The sequence below is a fragment of the Hylobates moloch genome, unplaced genomic scaffold, assembly GCF_009828535.3.
Source record: "Hylobates moloch isolate HMO894 unplaced genomic scaffold, HMol_V3 SCAFFOLD_6, whole genome shotgun sequence".
NCBI lineage: Eukaryota > Metazoa > Chordata > Mammalia > Primates > Hylobatidae > Hylobates > Hylobates moloch.
This window is the reverse complement of record NW_026652281.1, coordinates 132,070,839-132,098,693: the sequence shown is the minus strand read 5'-3', so window position 1 is coordinate 132,098,693 and position 27,855 is coordinate 132,070,839. Positions and strand designations below refer to the sequence as shown.

The 27,855-nt window shown below is 40.8% G+C and overlaps 1 protein-coding gene across 2 annotated transcripts; it reads right to left on the bottom strand.

The window, feature by feature from the left end:
* Positions 1-20,560: 20,560 nt before the first annotated feature.
* Positions 20,561-24,945, bottom strand: KIF4B (kinesin family member 4B). Of its 2 annotated transcripts, XM_058440079.1 has the most exons (2): positions 24,829-24,890; positions 20,571-24,657 (listed from the first exon to the last, which is right to left on the bottom strand). In XM_058440079.1, the coding sequence occupies exons 1-2, from the start codon at positions 24,838-24,840 to the stop codon at positions 21,136-21,138; spliced, it is 3,534 nt and encodes a 1,177-aa protein (XP_058296062.1). In that variant the 5' UTR covers positions 24,841-24,890; the 3' UTR covers positions 20,571-21,135. The 2 variants fall into 2 exon arrangements, with proteins under 2 accessions (XP_032014367.1, XP_058296062.1); XM_032158476.3 differs by having other exon boundaries at positions 20,561-24,945.
* Positions 24,946-27,855: the final 2,910 nt, after the last annotated feature.

Here is a 27,855-nt window from a genome sequence, read left to right as displayed (position 1 = left end):
CAAGTTTTTGGAATGCCCTTGGTGGAGAGTGGGGATCCATTCAGTCAGCTAGGGATTTAGAATTTTATTTTTTATTTACAAACCAATTGTAACTCAGCTGTCAGCTGGAGCCTCTCTGTCCTTGTCAAACAGAGAAAATAGAATGTAAGCTCCTTTAGAGCAAGCATTTTTGTCTGTTTTTCCTGCTGCTCTATCCCCAGTGCCTAGAATAGTGCTGATATGGTTTGGCTGTGTCCCCACCCAAATCTCATCTTGAATTGTAGCTCCCATAATTCCCATGTGTCATGGAAGGGACCCAGTGAGAGGTAATCGAATTATAGGGGTGAGTCTTTCCTGTGCTGTTCTTGTGATAGTGAATAAGTCTCATGAGATCTGATGGTTTTATAAAAAGAAGTTCTCTGCACAAGCTCTCTTGCCTGCTGCCATGTAAGATGTAACTTTGCTCCTCATTTGCCTTCCACCATGATTGCCAGGCCTCCCCAGCCATGTGGAACTGTGAGTCAATTAACCCTCTTTCCTTTATAAATTACCCAGTCTCAGGTATGTTTTTATTAGCAGCATGAGAACAGATTAATACAAGTGCGTAACACATTGTAGGTATTCAATACTCATGCATGCACGTACACATATCATATCCTCTGTGGTAGGCAGACTTATAAGATGGCCCCCAGTGTTTCCCATTTTCTAGTGTGGAACTTCAAAAATTATTGACATGAGACAGATTAATAGGAAAAAAAGGCATACAAATTTATGTAATATGTATACATGGGAGTCTTTGAAACGAAGACCCAACCCCTCAGTGAGGTACAGAAGCTTGTATACCATCTTGAGGTCACAGAAAGAATGCAGGTTCAGACGATAGCCAAAAATAAGTTATGTTGATGAATCAAGTTTTAGTGGCAAGATAGATTATGGAATGGGGAGAAGAGGAGGCTTGGCTAGCAAAAGTGGTCTTGCTATGTAGGTGAAACCTCAGACAGAATAGATGGTAAATATTTATTTTCACACTTCTAAAGGTATCAGACTCTCAGTTAATCCTTCCTAGATCTGGACCAGGGTAGGGCAGGCTGCCTTAATACAGAGTCTCTACAGATCTACAGATGCAAATTCCCTCCACAAAAGACAGCTTTGCAGGTCCACTTCAGAAAAAGTCAAAGAAAAATATCTGATGGTAAAATATTTTGACTTCCTTCACTAGCATTTACACTTTTGTGTAATTATCCCTTCCCTTGAGTGTGGACTTTGCCTAGTGAAATGCTTCTGACCAAAAGAATATGGCAAAGATGATGGGATGTCACTTCCATGATTGATTAGATCACAAAAGATGGTGATTTATGTCTTGCTAGCAAACTCTCTTATTGGCTTTGATGAAGAAAGTTGCCACATGCCCGAGAAGCCCACACAGCAAGAGACTGAGGCAGTCTTCAACTAACAGTCAGTGAGGAAATGGGGTTTTCAGTCCAACAGCCCTCGGTAACCTGAATTTTGCCAACAACCATGTAAATGAGCTTGGAATCAAACCCTGCCAGGAGAAAGGGAATGGAGCTATGCAAGAGCAAAGTTTTGTACGTTATTTAATTTAAGTTTGTATTAATCCAAGCTAGACTGTTATAAATTAAGATGTTAATTGTAATCTCCAGAGAAACCACCAAAAAATTTCAAAAATATAATCAAAGAAACAACATGGTAATTTAAAAGGTATTGAAAAAAATCTATATATAACACTAAAGAAGGCAGTAACTGAGGGACAGAAGAACAAAAATATATAGATTTATAGAAAACAAATAGTAAAATTGCAGATACGAATCTACCTTCTCAGTAATTAAATTTAATGGAAATGGATCAAGCACTCTAATTAAAAAGTAGAGCCAGGAAGAGTAGGGTGCACCTGCAGTCCTGGCTACTTGGGAGGCTGAGGCAGGAGGATCGCTTGAGCCCAGGGGTTCAGCAATATAGTGCATAGTGATTGTACCTTGGAATAGCCACTGCACTCCAGCCTGGCAACATAGCAAGACCCCATCTCTAAAAATAAAAGCAGAGATTGGCAGAATAGATTTTTTTAAATGATCCAACCATATGCTGCCTATAGGAGATGCATTTGAGATTCAAAAACACAAATAGGTTGAAAGTAAAAAGACTGGAAAAGATATATATATATACTATGCAAACAGTAATCAAAAGAGAGCTGGAATGGTTATACTGTATTACACAAACTAGATCAGTGGAAAACAATTGTTACCAGAGACAAAGAAAGATATTTTATAATTTTTAGGTCACCCATCTAGAATATGTAACAATTATAGAAATGCATACACCTAACAACAGAGCCCCAAAATACATTAATAAAAAACTGACAGAATTGAAGGGAGAAAAAAGCAATGCAAAAGAGACTTAAGAGACATATCAAACAAATGCAATGCAATGCGTGTTCCTTATTTGAGTCCTGATTCAGAAAAACGAAATGTGAACACTGACTGGATATTTAATGATACTAAGAAATTACTGGGTTTTTTAGGTATGATAGAGGCATTGTGGATATGTCTAAAAAGAAAGCCTCCTTTCTTTTAGAAGTACACTCAAAGATTTTTAGATAATTTTATATTATATCTGCAATTTTCTTCAAAAAATCTGAGAGAAGGAGATGGAGTGTGAGGAAATAAATAAAACAAGATTAGTCATAAATTGGTAATTAATGTTGCAGAATGATGGGTGCATGGCAGTACATTTTATTCTTCTTTTATATATATACATCTTGAAATTTTTTCATAATAAACGGCTATTTATTTATTTATTTTGAGACAGTATCTTCTTCTGTTGCTCAGGCTGGAGTGTGGTGGTGTGATTTTGGCTCACTACAACCTCCACCTCCCAGGCTCAAGCCATCCTTCCACCTTAGCCTCCCAAGCAGCTGGACTACAGGTGTCCGCCACCACACCTGGCTAATTTTTTGTATTTTTAGTAGAGATGGGGTTTCACCATGTTACCCAGGCTGGTCTTGAACTCCTGGCTCAAGTGATCCACCCACCTCAGCCTCCCAAAGTGCTGGTATTACAGGCGTGAGCCACCACACCTGGCCCTAAAAGGCTTTTTAAAAGGCACAACACAGTTACTCACTCTGAGCTGCATGGGACCAGAACATTAACAATTATCCATCCACTCAACATTTATTTATTGAGCATTTACTATGAACAAGTCTCTGAGATAAACATGCCCTCAAGTGGGTACCGATTAAAATAATTATAATCAGAGCAGGAGACATCACAAGAGAGGCCCAAATGCAGGGCGCTAATGAGTCAGTGAGGGAGGGGTTATTACTGATGGGGTACAAGGCAAGACTGAATCGTAGACTATTCAAGCAGGAAGAGTCTTTATTACAACTATTTTATTTACATTTGATAAATCTAAGCTCCAGAGAAAGGAAGTCACTTTCCCCATTTATCACAGCAACATTTTTTTCTGTAGTTAACATTCATTGAAAATGTATTATGTCCTATCACCTCGCCAAGAACTTCGCCCATACTATTGCATTTAATTCCCACAATGTATTCCATTATTATCCCATTTTCCAGAGAGGGAAACAGCACCTCAGAGAGTGTAAGTGACTCATCCAAGTTAACACAGCCAGGAAGTGGCAGAGCTGTGTCTCAAACCTAAGTAGTCTGTCTCTAAAAACTTTCTTCTTCCCACTATTCTTGGGTTTAATCAGAATTCCTTCCACTACTCCATGCTGGGTTATGCTATAATAAGATGTACAGAGAAAGACAGAGAGAGAGAGAGCAACAAATATTTTAGGTAGAGGAAATGGAGAAGATGAAACTAACATGATTACTTTGTCCTGCAGGGCTTTCTAGGACTGACAAATAAACACAGAGAGAAAAAACCTATGATATTAATAATTTTGTCACTAGACAATGATTGCATTCATACAAATGTGTGAAATTTGCCTACTGTAGCCATTTTCCAGACAGGGCTTTCTGCTCCCTTGCTGTGGGTTTTTACATTTGACAGTATGAAGCCCAGTTGTAGTCTTCAGTCCTGCTGAGGGTCTCTGAGCCTCCTCTGGCAGTTTTCCCCACTCCCACTCACACTGAGCTACAGTGTGGAAGGCTACAGGGGCCAAGGCTCTCACATGAGACCCAGCTCTTTTCTCCTCCCAGAGGGGCTCTGTGGCATCATGGAAAACTGGGCTCTCATTCCCAGCTTTGGCACTAACTCACCAAGTGACCTTAAGTGAGGCATTCAACCTCTCTGGGCCTCAGTTTTCCCATCTGTCACATAAAAAGGGTTAGACCACATGAGATTTGGAAAAGCACACTCTTCTCTGACAAGGCATAACTACATGAAATCCAAAAAGATCTTCTCTTTGTGTTCTACCAATCAGTGAAGTCAGAGAAGGAGAAAGACATTGTAAAAGAATTAACAGAAACAAGAAACTTCTATAAACCAAATATAAAACTTGTTATAGACTGAACGTTTGTGTTTCCCCAAAACTCATATGTTGAAATTCTTCTAATCTCCAATGTGATGGTATTAGGAGGTGATTAGGTGATGAGGCTGGAGCCCTTATGAATGGGATTAGTACTGTTATAAGAAGAGACACAAGAACTCACTGTCTGTCTCCTCTCTGGCCTGTGGGGACACAATGAGAAAATAGCCATCTGCAAACCAGAAAGCAAGCCCTTACCAAATACCGCATCTGCTGGCACCTTGATGTTGGATTCCCAGTCCCCAGAACTGTGAGAAATAAATTTCTGTTGGTTAAGCTACCCAGGCTATGGTATTTTTCTTATAGCAGCGCAAAAATTAAATAATGTGTGTGTGTATATACATATATATTTATTTATTTCACTATAGAGTATTTGAGTGCCACATTATTTTTTGTTACTATTGGACTCAGAATATCAGATAGATTAGGGTTTGTACCTCAGCTTTGCAAAGCACTAGCTACGGACCTCATTGGTTATAATAATAATAATTAATATTCCTTGAATACTGTATATATGTTACAAACATAACACTCTCCTGTCTCCCTCTGGGGCAAGTCACATGACTTCAGCTCACCTATCATGACAAGTGGGCGCACATGTAATACAGTGGCTGTAACATTACAGATTCTTGGCAAACACTTTTTGAAATCATGTCACATTATTTTGAACAATGTGTAAACTTATTCATGACTATTACTCTATAAACATCCAGGCTTATACAAAGTTTGCAGCCACCTACTGTGGAAAAAAATATATTCAGATATGCTTGTCTTTACATTCTTGAAAACTAATGTTTTTAAATGTCACCTTATATCTTCTGGGTTGTTCATTCCAACAATAACAATAGTGATAAATGTGTTATTTCCATGTTTTCTATTATAATTCCAAAATAATTTCTCACAAACTCAGGTAGCTCATTATAAGATGCCACAAAGATCAAATAAGAAAAATATATAAAACATCCATGGGAGGGATATACTCCATGGAAAAGTTAAAGCCAAAAATCGAGGATTTTAAAATGATGCGTATCACAACTAGATGGTCCATTGCTCTTACCAGGCACTCAAGTGTTAATGACAATATTTTGTCACCATCATGAGCGTGTTCTTTTGATTGGATTTTAATTACAAGCACACCTCATTTTACTGCATTTCACTTTATTGTGGTTTGCAGATACTGCATTTTACAAATTGAAAGTTTATGGCAACCCCCCATTAAGCAAGTCTATTGGCACTGTTTTTCTAACAGCATGCGCTCATTTCATGTCTCTGTGTTGCACTTTAGTAATTCTCACAATATTTCAAGCTTTCATTATTTATTATATCCATTATGGTGATCTGTGATCAGTGACCTTGAATGTTACTATTATAATGGTTTTTGGGTGCCATGAGCCACACCCATATAAGACAGTGACCTTAATCGGTAAATGTTGTGTGTGTTCCGACTGCTCCACCAAGCAGCCATTCCTGTCTCCCTCCCTCTCCGTGGGCCTCCCTATTCCCTGAGACACAGTAATATTAAAATAGGCTAATTAATAACCCTACAATGGCCTTCAAGCGTTCAAGTGAAAGGAAGAGTTGCACGTCTCTCACTTTAAGTCAAAAGCTAGAATTGATTATGCTTAGTGAGTAAGGCATATCGAAAGCCAAGACGGGCAGAAAGCTAGGCCTCTTGCACCAGAGAGCCAAGTTGTGAATGCAAAGGAAAAGTCCTTGAAGGAAATTAAACATACCACTACAGCGAACACACAAATGGTAAGAAAGTGAAACAGCCTTATTGCTGAATCAGAGAAAGTTTGAGTGGTCTAGATAGATGATTAAAGCAGCCACAACATTTCTTAAAAGCAAACCTAAAAATCTAATCCAGATCAAGGCCCTAACTCTATTCAATTCTATGAAGGCTGAGAAAGGTGAAAAAAGCTGCAGAAGAAAAGTTGGCAACTAGCAGATGTTGGTTCACGAGGTTTAAGGAAAGAAGCCATCTCCATGACATAAAAGTGCAAGGTAAAGCAGAAAGTGTTGATGTAGAAGCTGCAGCAAATTATCCAGAAGTTCTAGCTAAGAAAATTGATGAAGGACTATACTAAACAACAAATTTTCAATGCAGAAAGGAAGCCTTCTATCGGAAGAAGATGCCTTCTAGGACTTTTATATCTAGAGAAGTAAAGTCATATAGACCAATGGAACAGAACAGAGAATCCAGATACAAATCCACACATTTATAACCAATTCATCTTTGACAAAGATGCCGAGAACTTACAATGGGGAAAGGACAGTCTTTTCAATAAATGGTGCTGGGAAAACTGGATAAATAAATGCATAAGAATTAAAACTAAGAAACTTAGAAAATATCTTGAGATAAAAACAAAAATGCAAGATACCAAAACTTATGGTATGCAGAAAAAAATGGTACTAAGAGGGAAAAACAAGAAAAGGAAGAACAAACTAAGCCCAAAGCTTTTAGAAGGAAAGAAACAGTAAACATTAGAGAAGAAATAAAATAGAGAATAGGAAAAAAAAAGAACAGTTGGTTTTTTGAAAAGATAAGTAAAATTGACAAACGTTTAGAAGGAAAGAAAGAAGACTCAAATAAATACAATTAGAAATTAAAGAGAAGACATTACAACAGATGCCAAAGAAATAAAAGGAATCATAAGAGAGTACAATGAATAATTACATGCCAACAAACTGGATAACCTAAAAAAAATAGAGAAACTCCTAGAAACATACAATGTACCAAGACTGAGTCATGAATAAATAAAAAGTCTGGACTTAAAATTGTTGTAAACGGGGAGGGAATTATGGCGGACAGGAGGCAGGACTAGATTGCAGCTCCAACTTGAAAAGAGCATCGTGTGGAGGCTTGCATCATGAATTTTTGCTCCAGAACGGCTTCAGGAATAAATCAGGAAGCCTGAGAGGACCCACAGACTCCCTGAAGGAAGTCGATTGCTCCTGTAGGACCCGGGAGACAATCCAAATACTGTGAGTGCCCAAACTGTGGAAGTGGGAAAGGGAGATAGTCCACCCCCGAACACACACCCCCACTGGGGAAACTGAAGGCCTAGATTACCGGAGAAGATTTTGACCTTACCTGGAGCTGAGTCAATTTAGACAGCTGAGTGAAATACGGGGGTAGAGAAAGCAGCAGGAAAAGCCCTGGGAGCTCACTGGGTCTCCAAGCAAGTCATTTTTGTCTGGCCTCACAGGGTTCCTTCAGGAGGAGGGGCCAGAGGCACTGGGAAAAGCCCACAGGGAGAAGGAAATCTCCAGCTGAACTTTGTAGCAACGCTGTGCAGACTCCACAGGCGGGGGAAGAAGGAAATTCATATTTGCTTTTGCAGCTGGAAGACGGGTAGCCTTGAGCAAGTTCTCAACACTGCTCGCCCACTGCCTGGAAACAGACTCAGTGTTGCTGGGTGGTGGGGAAACAGTGGGAGTGAGACCGGCCCTTCAGATTGCATGGGAGCTGGGTGAGGCCTGTGACTGCTGGCTTTCCCCCACTTCCCTGACAACCTGCATGACACAGTAGAGACAGTGATAATCCTCCTGGGAATATAATTCCAGTGACCTGGGAACCTCACCCCCATCCCCACAGCAGCCACAGCAAGGCCCGGCCAAGGAGAGTCTAGTCTTAGAAACACCTACCCCTGCCCCCACCCAGTGGTCCTTCTCTACCCACCCTGGTAAGTGAAGACAAAGGGCCTATACTCTTGGGAGTTCTAGGGCCCCGCCCACTGCCTGTTCCTCCACATACTACCAGAGCTGATGCTCTCCGGAAAGCACCACCTCCTGGCAGGAGACCAACCAGCACAAAAATAGTGCATTAAACCACCAAAGCTAAGAACCCTCACAGAGTTCATTTCACACCCCTGCCACTTCCACTGGAACAGGTGCTGGTATCCATGACTGAGAGATCCACAGACAGTTCACAGCACAGGACTCTAGGCAGACAACCCCCAGTACCAGCCTGTAGCCAGTAGACTTGCTGGGTGACTAGATTCAGAAGAGAGGTAACAATCACTACAGCTCGGCTCTCAGGAAGCCACATCCCTAGGAAAAAGGGGTGAGTATTACATCAAGGGAACACCTCGTGGGACAAAAGAATCTGAACAATAGCCTTCAGCCCCGGACCTTCCCTCTGGCAGAGCCTACCCAAATGAGAAGGAATCAGAAAAACAACTCTGGTAATATGACAAAACAAGGTTCTTTAACACCCCCCAAAAAATCACACTAGCTCAACAGCAATGGACTCAAACCAGGAAGAAATCCCTGATTTACCAGAAAAAGAATTCAGGAGGTTAGTTATTAAGCTAATCAGGGAGGTATGAGAGGAAGGTGAAGCCCAATGCAAGGAAATCCAAAAAATGATACAAGAAGTGAAGGGGAAAATATTCAAGGAAATAGATAGCATAAAGAAAAAACAATCAAAACTTCAGGAAACAATGGGCACACTTATGGAAATGTAAAATGCTCTGGAAAGTCTCAGCAATAGAATTGAACAAGCAGAAGAAAGAAATTCAGAGATCAAAGGTAAGGCCTTCGAATTAACCCACTCCAACGAAGACAAAGAAAAAAGAATAAGAAAATATGAACAAAACATCAAGAAGGCTGGGATTATGTTAAACAATCAAGACTAAGAATAATCAGCTTTCCTGAGCAAGAAGAGAATTCTAAAAGCTTGGAAAACATATTTGGGGGAATAATCAAGGAAAACTTCCCCAGCCTTGCTAGAGCCCTAGACATCCAAATAGAAGCACAAATCCAATAGAAGCACAAAGAACACCTGGGAAATTCATTGCAAAAAGATCATCACCTAGGCACACTGTGATCAGGTTATCTATAGATAAGATGAAGGAAAGAATCTCAAGGCCAGTGAGACAAAAGCACCGGTAACCTATCAAGGAAAACCTACCAGATTAACAGCAGATTTCTCAGCAGAAACCCTACAAGCTAGAAGAGATTGGGGCCCCATCTTCAGCCTCCTCAAGCAAAACAATTATCAGCCAAGAATTTTGTATCTAATGAAACTAAGCTTCATATGTGAAGGAAAGATACAGACTTTTTCAGACAAACAAATGCTGAGAGAATTCACCACTACCAAGCCACCATTACAAGAACTGCAAAAAGGAGCTGCAAATCTTGAAACAAATCCTGGAAACAAATCAAAACAGAACCTCTTTAAAGCATATATCTCAGAGGACCTATAAAACAAAAATACAATTAAAAAAAAACAAAAAACCAAGGTACACAGGCAACAAATAGCACGATAAATGGAATGGTACCTCACATCTCAAAAGGCCTAAATGCTCCTCTTAAAAGATACAGAATTGAAGAATAGATGAGAATACACCAAGCAACTATCTTCTGCTTTCAAGAGACTCACCTAACACATAAGGACTCGCACAAACTTAAGGTAAAGAGTTGGAAAAAGACATTTCATGCAAATGGACACCAAAAGCAAGCAGAAGTAAATATTCTTATATCAGACAAAACAAACGTTAAAGCAACAACCGTTTAAAAAGACAAAGAGGGACATTATATAATGATAAAAGACCTTGTCCATCAGGAAAATACCACAATCCTAAACATATATGCACCTAACACTGGAGCTCCCAAATTTATAAAACAATTACTAATAGTCCTAAGAAATGAGATAGACAGCAACACAATAACAGTGGGGGACTTCAATACTCCACCAACAGCACTAGACAGATCATCAAGACAGAAAGTCAACAAGGAAACAACGGATTTAACTATACCCTGGAACAAATTGACTTAACAGATATATACAGAACATTCTACCCAACAACCGCAGGATACATATTCAATTCAATGGCACATGGAGCTTTCTCCAAGACAGACCATATGATAGGCCACAAAACGAGCCTCAACAAATTAAGAAAATTGAAATTATATCAAGCACTCTCTCAGACTACAGTAGAATAAAACCAGAAATCAACTCCAAAAGGAATCTTCAAAACCATGCAAATACACAAAAATTAAATAACCTGCTCCTGAATGATTGCTGGGTCAAAAATGGAGTTCAAGATGGAAATTTAAAAATTCTTTGAACTGAATGACAACAGTGACACAACCTATCAAAACCTCTAGGACACAGCAAAGGCAGTGCTAAGAGAAAAGCCCATAGCACTAAACGCCTACATCAAAAAGTCTGAAACAGCACAGAGAATCTAAGGTCACACCTCAAGAAACTAGAAAACCAAGAAAAAACCAAACCCAAACCCAGCAGAAGAAAGAAAATAACCAAGATCAGAGCAGAGCTAAATGAAATTTAAAGAAAAAAATACAAAAGATAAACGAAACAAAAATCTGGTTCTTTGAAAAGATACATAAAATTGATAGACCATTAGCAAGATTAACCAAGAAGAGAAGAGAGAAAATCTAAATAAGCTCAATAAGAAACAAAACAGGAGATACTACAACTGACACCACAGAAATACAAAAGATCATTCAAGGTTACTATGAACACATTTACATGCATAAACCAGAAAACCTAGAAGAGATGGATACATTCCTGGAAAGATACAACCCTCCTAGCTTAAATCGGGAAGAATTAGATACCCTGAACAGACCCATAACAAGCAGCGAGACTGATATGATAATTTAAAAATTACCAACAAAAAAAAGTCCAGGACCAGACAAATTCACAGCAGAATTCTACCAGACATTCAAAGAAGAATTGGTACCAATCCTATTGACACTATTCCACAAGATAGAGAAAGAGGGAACCCTCCCTAAATCATTCTATGAAGCCAGTATCACCCTAATACCAAAAACAAGAAAGGACATAACCAAAATAGAAAACTACAGACTAATATCCCTGATAAACATAGATGCTAAAATCCTTAACAAAACATTAGCTAACCAAATCCACAACATATCAAAAAGATAATCCACCATGATTAAGTGAATTTCATACCAGAGATGCAGGGATGGTTTAACATACCCAAGTCAATAAATGTGATACACAACATAAACAGAATTAAAAACAAAAATTACATGATCATCCCACTACATGCAGAAAAATCACTTGACAAAATCCAGCATGTCTTTATGATTAAAACTCTCAGCAAAATCAGCATATAAGGCTCATACCTCAATATAATAAAAATCACCTATGACAAACCCACAGCAACATAATACCGAATGGGAAAAAGCTGAAAGCATTCCCTCTGAGAATTGTAACAGGACAAGGATGACCACTCTCACCACTCCTCTTCAAAATAGTACTGGAAGTCCTAGCCAGAGTAATCAGACAAGAGAAAGAAATAAACGACATCCAAATCAATAAAGAGGAAGTTAAACTGTCACTGTTTGCTGATGATATGATCATTTACCTAGAAAACCCTAAAGACTCCTCCAGAAAGCTCCTAGAACTGATAAAAAAGAACTCAACAATGTTTCCAGATACAAAATTAATGTACACAAATCAGTAGCTCTTTGATACACCAACAGCAACCAAGCTGAGAATCAAATCAAGAAATCAACCCCTTTTACAATAGCTGCAAAAAATAAAAATAAAATACTTAGAAATATACCTAACCATGCAGATGAGAGACCTCTACAAGGAAACTACAGAACATTGCTAAAAGAAATCATAGATGACACAAACAAATGGAAACACATCCCATGCTCATGGATGGGTAGAATCAATATTGTGAAAATGACCATACTATCAAAAGCAATCTACAAATTCAATGCAATTCCCATCAAAATATCACCGTCATTCTTCACAGAATTAGAAAAAAAAAAAAATTCTAAAATTCATATGAAACCAAAAAAGAGCCCGCATAGCCAAAGCAAGAATAAACAAAAAGAACAAATCTGGAGGCATCACATTTCCTGATTTCAAACTATGCTATAAGGTTATAGTCACCAAAACATCATGGTACTGGTAGAAAAATGGGCACACAAACCAATGGAACAGAATAGAGAACCCAGGAATAAACTCAAATACTTACAGCCAACTGATCTTCGACAAAGCAAAAGGGAAAGGACACCCTTTTCAACAAATGGTGCTGGAATAATTGGATAGCCACATGTACGAGAATGAAACTGGATCCTCATCTCTCACCTTATACAAAAATCAACACGAGATGGATTAAGGACTTAAATCTGAGACCTGAAACTATAAAAATTCTAGAAGATAACATTGGAAAAACCCTTCTAGACTTTGGCCTAGGCAAGAATTTCATGACCCAGAACCCAAAAGCAAATACAATAAAAACAAAGATAAATTGTTGGGACTTAATTAAACTAAAGGGCTTTTGCATAGCAAAAGGAACAATCAGCAGAGTAAACAGACAACCCACAGAGTGGGAAAAAAATCTTCACAATCTATTCATCTGACAAAAGACTAATATCCAGAATCTACAATGAACTAAACAAATCAACAAGAAAAAAAAAATCCCATCAAAAAGTGGGCTAAGGACATGAATAGACAATTCTCAAAAGAAGATACACAAATGGCCAACAAATATGAAAAAATGCTCAACATCACTAATAAACAGGGAAATGTAAATCAAAACCACAATGCAATACCGCCTTACTCATGCAAGAATGGCCATAAGCAAAAAATCAAAAAATAGTAGATGTTGGCATGGATTCAGTGAACAGGGAACACTTCTACACTGCTGGTGGGAATGTAAACTAGTACAGCCACTATGGAAAACAGTGTGGAGATTTCTTAAAGAACTAAAAATAGAACTACCATTTGATCCAGCAATCCCACTACTGGGTGTCTACTCAGAGGAAAAGAAGTCATATGAAAAAGATACTTGCACACGTATGTTTACAGCAGCACAATTTGCAATTGCAAAAACAAATGCCCATCAATCAACAAGTAGATGAAGAAACTGTGGTATATAGACTGGGAGAGGTGGCTCACGCCTGTAATCCCAGCACTTTGGGAGGCCAAGGCAGGTAGATCACCTGAGGGCAGGAGTTCAAGACCAGCCTGGCCAATATGGCAAAACCCCCATCCCTACTAAAAATACAAAAATTTGCCAGGTGTGGTGGTGCATGCCTGTAATCCCAGCTACTTGGGAGGCTGAGGCAGGAGAATCACTTGAACCCGGGAGGCAGAGGTTGCAGTGAGTCTAGATCATGCCCATTGCACTCCAGCCTGGCTGATAGAGTGAGATTCCATCTCAAAAAAAAAAAGAAAAGAAAAGAAACTGTGGTGTGTGTGTGTGCATGTATGTATATATGTGTGTGTGTGTGTATATATATATATATATATACTATTCAGTCATAAAAAGAAATGAATTAATGGCATTCACAGTGACCTGGATGAGATTGAACACTATTATTCTAAGTAAAGTAACTCAGGAATGGAAAACCAAACATTGTATATTCTCACTCACAAGTGGGAGCTAAGCTATGAGGATGCAAATGCATAAGAATGACACAATGGACTTTGGAAACTCAGGGGGAAAGGATGGAAACGGGGTGAGGGATAAATGACTACACATTCGCAAATCATCACTAAAGAACTTAGGTAACCAAACATCGCCTGTTCCCCAATAATATGTGGAAATAAAAATTTTTTCAATCTTTGTAAACAATATCAGTATAATAAATTTAAATTTTCTAATTAAAAAAAAAAGTCTGAACAAACCTATCACTAACAAAGAGATTGAATCAGTAATTTAAAAAAAAAAAAAAACTCCAAACAAAGAAAAGCCCAGGACCAAATTACTTCCCCGGTGAATTCTACCAAACATTTAAGGAAGCATTAATACAAATACTTCTCAAATTCTCCAGAAAATTTGAAGAGGAGGGAATACTTATAATCTCATGTAATAGGAAGAGCATCACTCTGTTATTATAGCTAGACAAAGACACCACATGAAAAGAAACTACAGGTCAATATCCCTGATGAATATAGAGGTAAAAATCCTTAACAAAAGGATAGCAGACCAAATTCAACAGCACATTAAAAGGATCATACACCATGATCAAGAGGAATTTATCCCTGGGATGCAAGAATGATTAAACATATAAAAATCAATCAATGTGATACACCACGTTAACAGAAGAAAGGATAAAAATCACATGATCATCTCAATAAATGCAGGAAAAGTATTTGACAAAATTCAATATCCTTTCATGAAAAAAAAAAAAAAAACTCTCAACAAACTAGGAATAGAAGGAAATTGCCTCAATATAATAAAGGCCATATACCAGGCTCGGTGGCTCACGCCTGTAATCCCACCATTTTGGGAGACCCAGGCGGGTGGATCACCTAAAGTCAGGAGTTCAAGACCAGCCTGGACAACATGGGGAAACCCCATCTCTAGTAAAAACACAAAAGTTAGCCAAGTGCGATGGTGGGTGCCTGCAATCCCAGCTACTCGGGAGGCTGAGACAGGAGAATTGCTTGAACCAGGGAGGCAGAGGTTGCAGTGAGCCAAGATCACCCCACTGCACTCCAGCCTGGGTGACAGAGAGAGGCTCTGTCTCAAAAAAATAAAACAAAATAAAAATAAAGGCCATAGGCCAGGCGCAGTGGCTCACGCCTGTAATCCCAGCACTTTGGGAGGCTGAGGTAGGTGGATCATGAGGTCAGGAGATCGAGACCATCCTGGCTAACACGGTGAAACCCCATCTCTACTAAAAATACAAAAAATTAGCCGGGCGTGGTGGCGGGCGCCTGTAGCCCCAGCTACTCAGGAGGCTGACGCCCGAAAATGGTGTGAACCTGGGAGGCGGAGCTTGCAGTGAGCCGAGATCGCGCCACTGCACTCCAGCCTGGGGGACAGAGCAAGACTCCGTCTCAAAAAAATAAAAAAAAATAAAAAAATAAAAATAAATAAAGCCCATATATGTAAAAACTACAGCTAACATTATACTCAATTGCGAAAACAGAAAGTTTTCTCCGTAAGAACAGGAACAAGGCAAGGATGCCTACCCTCACCACTTCTATTCATCATTTGGTTTTCAGTTGTGTGGAATCTCTTTTTCTACCCCTTCACTTTCAGTCTATATGTGTTTTTATAAGTGAAATGGGTTTCTTGCATGCAGGATATAGTTGGGTCCTGTTTCTTTATTCATTCAGCCATTTTATGCCCTTTAATTGGAGAATTGAGTTCACTTACATTCAGTGTTATTATTGATATGTACGGACTTAGTACTGCCATTCTGTTGCTTGTTTTCTGGTTGTTTTGTAACTTCTCTCTTCCTTTCTTACTGTCTTCCTTTTTGGTTCAGTGATTTTCTCTGGTAGTATGTTTTAATTTGTTGTTCTTTATTTTTAGAGAATCTGTTATAGATTTTTACATTATGGTTACCATAAGGCTTACAAAAAACATCTCATACATATAATCAGATATTTTAAAGAGATGACAACTTGGTCAGGCGTGGTAGCTCACATGTGTCATCCCAGCACTTTGGGAGGCTGAGGCGGGTAGATTGCTCAAGTTCAGGAGTTCGAGACCAGCCTGGGCCACACGGTGAAACCCCGTCTCTACTAAAAGTAAAAAAATTAGCCGGCCGTGGTGGCACGTGCCTGTAATCACAGCTACTGAGGAGGCTGAGGCAGGAGAATATCTTGAACCCTGGAGGCGGAGGTTGCAGTGAGCCAAGATCACGCCACTGCACTCCGGCCTGGGTGACAGAGCAAGACTCCATATCAAAAAAAAAAGAAGAGAGAGATGACAACTTATCTTAGATCACAAAGAAAATGATAGAGACAAAGAAAAAAACAGAAAAATAAAAACTTCTACAGCTTAACTTCATTCCTCCACATTTTAATTGTCTCAATTTGCATATTTTTATGCTGCCCAACTCTTAGCAGGTTGCTATAGCTATTATTGTTTTTGGTAAATTTGTCTTTTGAGCTTCATACTGGAGTTATGAGTAGGAAATAATATTACAGTATTACAGTACTCTGGGTTGGTTTGTGCAGTCAATTTTACCAGTGGGTTTTATGCTTTCAATTTTTTTGGCACATTAGTGTTGTTTTCTTTCAGATTTGAGAACCCTCTTTAGCATTTCTTGTTAGATAGATCTGGTAGTGGTAAATTCTCTTAGCTTTTGTTTGTCTGGGAAAAAAAAGTTTATCTCCCCTTCAGATTTGAAAGATAATTTTGCTAGATATAGTATTCTTGAATGTCAGTTTTTTTCTTTTGGCACTTTGAAAATGTCATTCCATTCCCTCCTGGCCTATATGGCTTCCACTGAAATGTCTGTTGCCAGATGAATTGGAGCTCCTTTATAAATTATTTGTTTCTTTTCTCTTGCTGCTTTTAGGATTCTCTCTTTGTCCTTGACCTTTGAGAATTTTATTATTACATGCCTTGAGGTAGTCTTATTTGGGTCAAAGCTGTTTGGTGTTCTCTGACCTTCCTGTGCCTGGTTATTTATACTATAACTTCACCAAGTTTTTTAAAGTTTTCTGTTATTATTTCTTTGAATAAGCTTTCTACCCTGTACTCTTGTTTAGCTGCCTTTTGAACATCCATAATTCTTAGATTTGGTCTTTTAAGGTAGTATTTTTGTATCTTGTAGGCAATCTTGCTGTTCATCCTTTTTGTTTCTCCTCTGTTTGTGTGTTTTCAAATAGTCATCTTCTAGCTCATTGATTCTTTTCTCCACTCTATCAATTCTGTTGTTGAGACCTTCTAATAAATTTTTCAGTTTAGCACATATATTTTTCAGTTTCATGATTTCTGTTTGATTTTTTAAAATTATTTCAATCTCTGTTAAATTTTTCTGATAAATTTCTGAATTGCTTTTTTGTGTTATCTTAAAGATCCCCTAAAACTACTGTTTTAAATTCTTCCTCAGAGAGGTCACATATCACCATCTCATTAGGGTCAGTTACCAGTTCCTTGCTTTGTCTGTTTGGGGAGATCATGGTTCCCTGTTTGCTGTTACTTCTTATGGATGTATGTCTATGTATTTGTATTGCTTTAATTATTTATTCCAGTCTTCTCTAACTGGCTTGTTTAGGTTTTTATTAGATGTGTTTGCTTAGATGTTCTTTACTATTTGGTCACTGCCTCCTCTTTGGCTCCAGGTGGCACCTTAAGCCCAGGTTCTCCTCAGCTCTAGTAAATAATTGAAGCACTGTCCTTCCTGAATGCAGAAGCTACTAAAGAGGATATCCCAGCATTGTGGGAAGGCTGGCTAGGGGTTTGTGCCCAGGGGACCTTTGGAATGAACCACCTTCAGTGTGGTGCACTACTATGATTTGGCATCTCCTTTGGCCAAGTTACAGAGCAGAGTTCCCAGGGCTGGAAATGGTAATCATAACTCCCACTTTGTCTCTGCCTGTCTTCAGGGCTATTTCTCTCTTCAGACACTCTCGATGCTACCCATGGCTTAAGGAAGGGACAAATCTCCTGCCAGGGCATCCAAGATTGTTGTCCACCTTAGTCTCACTGTTTCCAGTGTAGAGACAGTGAATTGGGGGAAAATATTTCTGCATGCTTGGTGCTGGGCAGAATGGAGGGAGGAGCATCACAGATGTGGAAGTCCTATTCTCTGCTCAGAATTTTTTTCACTTCTCTGAGGCCCTGGGAGCTATCTTATCTTCATATTTGAGTTCGGAGATGTTTTTTATGATAATCTCAGCATTCAGTGTTTGTTTTTGGTTTTCTGTGAAGGGGAGTAAAGCCAGCTTGCTTCTGCACCACCATTTTGGAATTGGAAGTCCTCTCAGTAAGCATCTTTATGATGGGTATTTCTGGACATTTATCTTGTTCCTTTTTGTTTGGAACATATTTCCCTATTTATTCATTCACCTTGAATATTTATTTATTCATTTACCTTGACTGTGTTGGTGTCTGCTCATTAGAAAAAAAAGAAATCCACCTCTCCTAGTCTTCATGGACTGGCCTCATATAGGAGAATATCTTCATCAACCAGCCCAGCCAGAAATTCTGGGGCCTCAAACTTTTGTTGCTAGTCCAACCTGCTTTCCTTACTCCCTACTTAGCCATATAAAGGAACCAACTACTGATGGCAGTGGCTGCTGCCATCATGCCGGCTGCAGCAGGGAGGCAAGACTGAGGCTGCACATTCCATGGAGTCTGTGAGAGCCCTGCCCCTTCTGAGTTGAGACGTGAGCTCTCCATGCAGCTGCAGCCACCCAAACTGCAGCTGCAGACCCAGGCCTCCTGCTCTACAAAGCAGGCAGGAGCCCCGCCCTCCTGGAGCTACAGCCGCCCAAACCTCAGCTGTGGATCCGAGCTTGCCTGTGCTCTTGGGGAAGCCAGGAACAGGCAGGATCTGCATCCCCCAGTGCAGAAGCATCTGCCACACCGGCAGCTGCAGACCTGGACCTCCTACTCCAGGAAGCAGGCAGGAGCTGGGGCTGAGTTGGCAGGGCAGAAACTCCCAGGAGCCAGGAAGTCTTCCACCCCACCCCCACCCCACTCCCAGTCCCTGCAGGCTCGGGGGGTGTCTGCTTCCACTGTCTGGCCCCTCTTTGCCCTGCTCTGGTCTCAGAGCAGGGGTTGGGGCCGAGCCCCGGGGCCATGAATTGTCATGCAGGAGGCAAATTGATTCCTTGGCGGAAGGGGACAGGGTCCCCAGTAAGGCCCCACCCTCAGGCCAGGGAAGGCCTGAAGGCTGGGGGCTGGGCTGCTAGTCCCGCAGACTGGAGTGGGAACTCCAGTAGTGCCTCTTCCGGCTGCCCATGGCCACTCATGGACCAATCAGCACATACTTTCGCCCCTTTGAGGTCCATAAAAGCCCTAGGCGCTCAGCCAGAGCAGGCCAGAGGACAGCCAGAGGAGGGAGAGGGCAGAGAGACGACGAGGAGACAACCAGCTGCAGAGCGGAGCACTCACTCCGCTGATAGCTGGAGGTGATGAGACGACCTGTGCAGAGAGTAGTACTCTCTCCACTGAGAGCTGCAGAGACGACTTGCCGGCAGAGAGGAGAGACCCTCTCTGATAAGAGCTTCAGAGACCTGCAGAGACATCCCAATGACTTGTCTGTGGAGAGGAGCCACCCTCTCTAGGGTCTCCTGTCTGCCGAGAGCTGAACAGTGGATGGAACAACCTGCTTACAGAGGGAGCTACCCACTCTGAGCTGTTCTAATACTAGATAAAACTCTTCACCTTTCACTTATCTGTGTACCTCATTCTTCCTGGACGCTGGACAAGAACCCAGGCAAAGGTGCTGTGGCCACAGAGGTTTCTGGCCAGAAAAATCTACACCCCAGAGATCCCGTGACACTATTAATATACACAACAGCATGACTGAATCTCAAAAAACATGATGTGGTTATATTATCAAAACCAAAGACATTATAAGAAAATGAAATGAAGAATTATATACCATAACCTAGTAGAACGTATCCCAGGTATGCAAGTTCTGGTTCAACATTCAAAAATCAATGTCATCTATCATCTCAGCAGACTAAAAAAGAAAAATTAACACGATCATATCAATAGATGCAAAAAAAGCATTTGACACATCCAATACCCATTTATGATGAAAACGCTCAGTAAACTAGGAACAAAGTTGAACTTATCTTGATAAAGAATATCTACAAGAAACCTACAGCTAACATCATATTTAATGGTGAGAAATTGGAAGTTTTCCCACTAGGATACAGAACAAGTCAAGGATGTCCTCTCTCTCCACTTCTTTTCAACGTTGTACTGAAAATATTAGTCATGTCATGTCATAAGACAAGAAAAGGAAATAAGTATACACATTGGGAAGGAAGAAATCAAACTGTCTTTGTTAATGGCCAGGTGCAGTGGCACACACCTGTAGTCCCAGCACTTTGGGAGGCCTAGGCGAGCAGATCAATTGAGGTCAGGAGTTCAAGACCAGCCTGGCCAATATGGTGAAACCTCGTCTCTACTAAAAATACAAAAAATTAGCCGGGCATGGTGGCGTGAGCCTGTAATCCCAGCTACTTGGGAGGTCGAGGCACAAGAATCACTTGAACCACAGAGGCGGAAGTTGCAGTGAGCCAAGATCACACTACTGCACTCCAGCCTGGGCAACAGAGTGAGACTCTGTCTCAAAAACAAAATGAAACAAAACTTATCTTTGTTCACAGATGGCATGATAGTCTATGAGACTTTTTTTTTTAACAGTAGATGGGCTAAGGTTTATTTACGTAACATTTAAATACAATTCATTTACTTCAACAACATGGCATACAATCAAGAGTACTATTGAAACACTTACAATTCAGAGGGGGTCAGGACAGGAAAGATCACAACCCCATCCCAAGGTGGAGTGAAAGATCTAAGCCAGACCTCCATTCTAGGCCAGGCTCCTCCAATAAGCAGAGACAACCAAAAGATAAGAAAGCATTGGCCTCATCCCCATCAGGAGATAGCCTGAACTGCTCACAAATAAGAAGGAACTTGATCATACTGAGGACTGGTTCCTGATGAGTCATTAGGAAAGTCAGTTGGTTCTCTCTTCAGTAGGTGGTTTAGCAGCCTTCTAGAGAGCAGAGAGCAGTAGTCTGGGGCTGGAGGCTGAGGGACAACATCCAACAAAGGTTACCTTCTTTTTAGTAATGCTTTATTCCTTTTTTCAATGGCAAGAAACCTGAAATCCAGAGAAGTCATTTAAAAAACCCCTTCTGGCTGCAACCTGAAAGCATCTCCCAAGCCAGATTGGGGGTAGAGATGATGACTCCAACTTCAGTGGGCCTCTTCTTCAATAGGGGAGCAACCAGAGAAGAAGCTGGTGTTGCTGGCCAGAGCTCGTTTCTTTTTCTTCCCTGGAGGCTTATTTTGTTGGTAGTCTGTTGCTCCATGTTTTGACTCTGGGAGGTCAAAAGGGGAGGGAGCTGGAGCAGTTTTCTTTGACAGCACCTGCTCCATGTCACACATCTCTTCCAGGATCTTGCTATTGGGGGTGACACAGACAGGGTTAAAGAAGGTCCATCCTGGGGTCACCTCGGTAGGATCCTCCAGTTTGAAGGAGCCTTCGGAATCCTGGGTCCATTCAACTGTGCCCAAGCTATCCTTGCCTTGCTGGCGGTTCCGACACTTTGTGGGGTCACAGCTACAGTCCACACCACAGTCTGACTTTTGCTTCCTGCACCCACACTGCTTGTTCCCACACCAGCCCTTGCAGGAACACCCTTGGATGTTCTTCCTGGACACCTTGACTAATTTTGTTGGCTTCCATTCCTCATCATCCCCCTCATCACTGTCGCCATTACCATCACCATCTTCATGCTCATTCACAGAATGCTCTGAACAATATTTTAGATCCTCGATATCCATGCTTTGCTCCAGGAACTTTTCTTTAACACGAGAAGGTTTTGGCTTAGGTGGGATATATTCAAAAGAAGACTCTGGAGATAGAAGGATATCATTAGGAAGATGTTTCTGTCTGCTGGCTGCCTGGAGGAGGATCAGTTTCTGCTTGATGATTTCATTCTCTTGGAGAAGCTGCTGATTTTGCTCACACACTTCTCGCATCTTCTCAAGTTCTTCATCTTGACACTGCAGTGTGCTCACCAGCTGCTGTTCCTTTTCACTGGCTGATTTCTCTAACTGCTTCTCTGCCATTTGGCTTTGCTGCAGCTGGTTGACAAGGTATAGCACCTTCTCTTGGTGCTGTTGCTCCATTCTGACCAGCTCAGCTTGTAACTCTGTCTCTATCTCAGAAAAATGATTTTGTTCCTCAAATAGCATCTTCTGCATGTCAGCACAGCTGGCCTTGCTCTGTCTCAGGCTGTTTTCAAGTTTGGTGACATGTATTTTGGAGGAGACCAGCTCTCCAATCAAATATTTCAGGGCACACTTGGCTTCCAGAATGGTGGCAATATTCTCCCAGCATTGTTTTGGCCTGTCTTCACTTTCTGCATCCAGCAGCTTCTGCTGTAGGTCAGCAATCTGAGCACTCCTGAGTTCCATTTCAGTCTCTAGGCTTTCAATCTGTTTTGTAATACAATCTTCTGACTCCAAAACTTGACCATGCACCTCAGTAAGGGAGAATGTACACCTCCGGAGTTTAGGAGGTGGATTCTCCTGAGATTCCTTTTTTTCTTTAAGTTGAACCACATCTTGAGCCAGGATCTTTCTATCTTCAAGGAGGTCATTCAGATGGCGTTTGGCTTCCTCAGTACTGACCATAACCTCAATTTCATTTGCAAGCCAATTCCTCACTCGAGCTGCAATGCCTTCCATTCCATGGCTCTGAGTCTCTTTCCGCTTATCTGTGACCTCTCGTTGTTTCTGGAGAGCATCCTTGAGACGCTTGTTCGCAGCTGCTGCCTCTTCCGTTTTACGTCTGAGCACACTGGATTGTTTCTGGAAGTTTCTTTCAAGTTTGAGCAGCTCATATTGCCTCTTACGGTCTCGTTCTTTTAACTGTATTACTTCTTTGTCTTTTTTCTGCTTCCACTGTCTAAACTTCTCAGCATCCTCTTTCATTTGACGCATTAACTGTACCCGCTGGTTTTTCATCATCCATATCTCTTGGTTCAGCTTGGAGACAGTACGCTCTGTGGATTCCTTTAGTTTCAGAAGTTTGGACTGCTCACTCAGTTTCTTCTTCAGATCAGCTATTTGACCCTCCAGCTCCTGGAGAAGTTTGCGGCGGTGCTTACTCAGCTTGGCTTGGTTGACATCCTTCTTTCCTGTCTGAAGTTCAAGAACCAATTCTCCCTTTTCCTTTTGCAGATTGATGACTTCTAATTCTAGATTTTTTATGTTATCCTGGTATTGAAACTGAATGGCCTGTAGTTGGCTGTCGTTCTGAGTCATCTTCCTAACTAGGGCCTCTTTCAGTGCAAGGGAGTTATTCAACTCAACCACCTCCTTAGACATCTGAGCTTGATGGAGAGCATGCTGAGTGGTAAAAGCGTCAGAAGACCTGCTTGTCTCTGGACTGGTTTCCATTTGAGCTTCTTGTTCCACTGCAGTATCAATGGCTGCAGCCATGCAAGCAACAGTTTCATCTGATAACTGGGTAATCAGTTGCTGCAGGTTACAAATTATCTCTACATTTTCTTTCAATTCCTGGTCTTCCAAAGTCTCCACTAGCTTTTGAAGATCCAGTTTGCAGGCTGCATGCTGCCTGAGCTCTTCTAGCTTGGCGTTCAGTTTTTCATTCACTTGCTCTGTCAAAATGATCCTCTCCAACATCTGGGCTGTCTGACCAGCTGCCTCGCTCAGACCACGACTTAATTTTTCATTCTCCTCTACCAGGGACTGATTCTTCTCCATCAGGTATTGTAGATTCTCTGATGGTTCCACATTTATAGATCCAGGCAGGGTACCTCCATGGGCTTGTAGCAACAAGACTTGTAGCTGTTGTACCTGTTGCTTTAGATGATTAAGTTCAGCTGTGTGGGGATCAATATTAACAATAGGTTTGTTCTTGATTTTTCTTGCTCTGTCAGCATAGCGAAGGGTACTTAATGTTTCCTCTAGATTGGAGTCAGCAGGACTCACACAGGCTATCATAAGAGTGTGGCTATTACCTCCTAGAGAATCTTGCAGCAGTCGAGTTAACTTGGAGTCTCTGTAGGGCACAAAGCCACCCTTTTTGTCATCTCCAAGAGCACTGATTACATTTCCCAAGCATAGGAGGCCTCGGTTAATATTAATACCCTCTTTTAGACGATCCCCTTCAGCCTTGGTTTTCTTCTGTCTTTCTGATCCAGCGAGGTCTACAAGATGCAGCTTGGAGCGAAAGCTGCTATTCTTGTCACTTTTCTTTCTTTGCTCTATGGAGATTGTAAAGATGGCATGAGATCGGGACGACTGGGAGTTCATAGCTGTGGAGGCCACAGTCCTAGAGTTGTTGCCCTGCTCCAAACAGGAAACAGTATCCAAGGCAACTAAAACAGTCTTCTCAGTGAGTCCCACAATCTTTATGCCTTCCTTAGGATCCTCTCGTATATTTATTTGAGCTTTCTCATGAGATGGGCATAGAAGATCCAAAATTTCTTCATTGTAAATCTCTAAGTAAGACACTTTCAGAGTAAATTCAAAGTCACTCTTTTTATCAATTTCCTTGAAGAGCAGTTGTATTACCCTAGGAATAATGCCAACTGTTGGTTCGTTCTCTTGCTCTGCAGTGTATGCACCTCCCATGGAATAGGTTTTTCCAGAGCCAGTCTGCCCATAGGCCAGGACCGTTGCATTATATCCTTTAAATACGCTTTTTATGAGCGGCGCTACTGCTGTGTTGAAGACTTCTTCCTGTTCAGTAGAGGGGTCAAACACAAAATCGTAGGTGAAGGATTTATCAGTACCAACCACCACTTGAGGCTCCCCGGGCACGAATGAAAGGCACATCTGGCAGCCTTCGCTAATCTCTTTGGGGACCAGAGGGCGACAACGCAGTGCCACTCTTACAGGAATTCCCTTCACCTCTCCCTTCATGATCCTATCTCAGCACCGTCTCAAACTAAATGTCCCTTCCCCGTTCACCCGGGGTCTCCCGCCGCTCTGTCCCAGCCGGAGCTTTAACCGCCAAGTTTCAAATCCCTCCCAGAGACGCCAACCAATTGCAGTGCAGACGGCCCGAGGGCGGAGCGCGCATGTCCGCGCGCACAGGCCAGCACGGTGGGAAGGGGTAAGTCAAGAAATTTCTTTTTAACCAACAACAGAAAAATGTCCTGGAACTAATAAGTGAGTATAGTATAAACTTGCAGGATATAAGGTTAATGCACAAAGGTAAATTGGTTTCCTATATACCAACAGTGAATAAGTGATATTCAAAATTGAAAGCACAATACCACTTACATTAGCACTTAAAAAATGAAACAGGTATAAACCTAACAAAATATGTGTAAGACCTACATGATGGAAACTACAAAACTCTGATGAACAAGATCAAAGGGGAACTAAATAAATGGAGGGATATTTTATGTTCATGGATAGGAAGACTGAATATCATAAAGATGTCAGTTCTTCCCAAATTTATCTATCCATTCAATGCAATTCAAATCAAAATCCCAGCAAGTTATTTCATAGATATTGTCAAACTGACTCTAAAGTTTACATAGAGAGGAAAAAAAAAAAATACAATGGCAAACATAATACTGAAGGAGAAGAACAAAGTCATAAGACTGACACTACCCAACTTCAAGACTTACTATGAAACTACAGTAATCAAGACAATGTGGTATTGGCAAAAGAATAGACAAATAGACCAATGTTTTAGAATAGAGAGACCATATAGATACAGTGAATAGACCCACATAACATAGTTAATTGATCTTTGACAAAGAAGCAAAGGCAATACAATGAAACAAAGATAGTTTTTTCAACAAATGGAACAAATGGTGCTGGAACAACTGGACTTCTGCACGCAAAAAAAAAAATTAGACTCAGACCTTACAGCCTTCACAAAAATTCACTCAAAATGGATCATGGTCCTAACTGTAAAATGCAAAACTATTAAACTCCTAGAAAATAACATAGGAGAAAACCTAGATGAACTTAGGTGTGAGATGACTTTTTAGATACAACACCAAAGGCACAATCCATGAAATAAGTCATTAATAAGTTTCATTAAAATGGAAAACTTTTGCTCTTCAAACAAAACTGTCAAGAGAATAAGAAGACAAGCCATAGGCTGAGAGAAAATATTTGCAAAAGACACATCTGATAAAGGAATGTTATCCAAAATATACAAATAACTCTTAAAATGCAACAATAAGTAAATGAAGACCTGATTTTAAAATGGGCCAAAGGCTTTAACAGACACCTCACAAAAGAAAATATAAACATGGCAAATAAGCACATGAAAAGATGCTACACATCATATTTGGTCAGGAAAATGTAAATTAAAACAATAAGATACTACTACACACCTACTAGAATGGCCAAAATCTGGAACAGTGACAACATCAAATGCTGGCAAGGATGTACAACACTAAGAGTGAATCCTAATGTAAACTATTGGCTCTGAATGATAATGATGTGTCAGTGTATGTTCATTAATTATAACAAATGTACCATTCTGGTGCTGGATGTTGATAACATGTCTGGGGGAAGGAGGCATGTGGGAAATCTCTGTACTTTCCTCTTAATTTTGCTGTGAATCTAAAACTGATCTAAAAAATGTTAAGTCTTTTTACAAAAAGAATATGTTGAGCAAAAGATGCAAGACAAAAAAGCAAAAACTGTACAGTTCCATTCACATGAAATTCTAAAACAAGAAAAAAATAAACTATGGTCATATTAAATAGAAGTCAGAAAGTGGTTGCTGGGGGAATGGGGGGCAGGGGAGGATTGACTAGAAAGTGACAAGGGGTGCCCTTTGGGTGTGATTAAAATGTTTTAGGTCCTGTTCTGGATGATGGATGCTCAAGTTATATATTTGTGGAAACTTATCAAATTGAATATTTAATCTGTACGTTTTAAGATCTTAATTGTATCTCCGTTAAAATAAGCTGGCTTTAAAAATTGATCTCCTCTACCGATTCAAAAATGTACATATACACATTCTTCCTCTAATTTCAGTGTGTTCCCAGATCTCAGAGGTTCACAGAATCCAGATTAAGAGCTCCTGGACTAAATGACTTCTAAGGGCTTTCCAGTATCTCACATTCTCTAAAGGAAAAAGAGTTCTGGAATCACAGTGCAATCACAGAGTCAGTGGGGAAAAATGATTACCCCAAATTCCATTTACTCCTATTTCACCTACAGCATAAAGCAAGAAACACACACATCTTTCTTGGAAGTTAACGGCAAAGGTCAATGGCTTCATTCTGGCCTGGTGGAGCGGAGGTGGAAGCCAGGGAACTCATCATAAAGAACAGCATGGACTGCAGAAGGCTGCTAGCTGGAGGAGATATATCATGAGGAAGAAGCCCTAGTTTGGAGCCTTGGCTTTACCACCAACAAACTGAGGAACCTAGAGGGAATCTGGGAATCAATCAGTCCAACTGTGTCCTTTTTTTTTCTTTTTTTTTGAAACAGGGTCTCACTTTGTCACTCAGGCTGGAGTGCAGTGGCTGGAACATGGCTCACTGCAGGCTCTACCTCCTGGGCTCAAGTGATCATCCATCCCATCTCAGCCTCCCAAGTAGCTGGGACTACAGGTGCATGTCACCGCGCCTGGCTAATTTTTGTTCAATTGTTTGTTTTTGGCAGAGATGGGCTTTCACTATGTTGCCCAGGCTGGACCCAAACTCCTGAACTTAAGGGATCCTCCCACCTCAACCTCCCAAAGTACTGGGATTACATGTATGCACCACCACACCCAGCCAACTGTGTCATTCCAAAGAGGAGCACATTGAGTCCTAGCAAAGGAGACTGAGTGGCTCAGCAAGTTTCTGGCAGACCATAGATTAGAACCCTGCCATATCAAACCCAATTGTTTTGGACCCTGTTGCCTTGTTTGCCCAGTCACTATTTTCTAAGAATTTCTTCTTCTTCTCATTATGC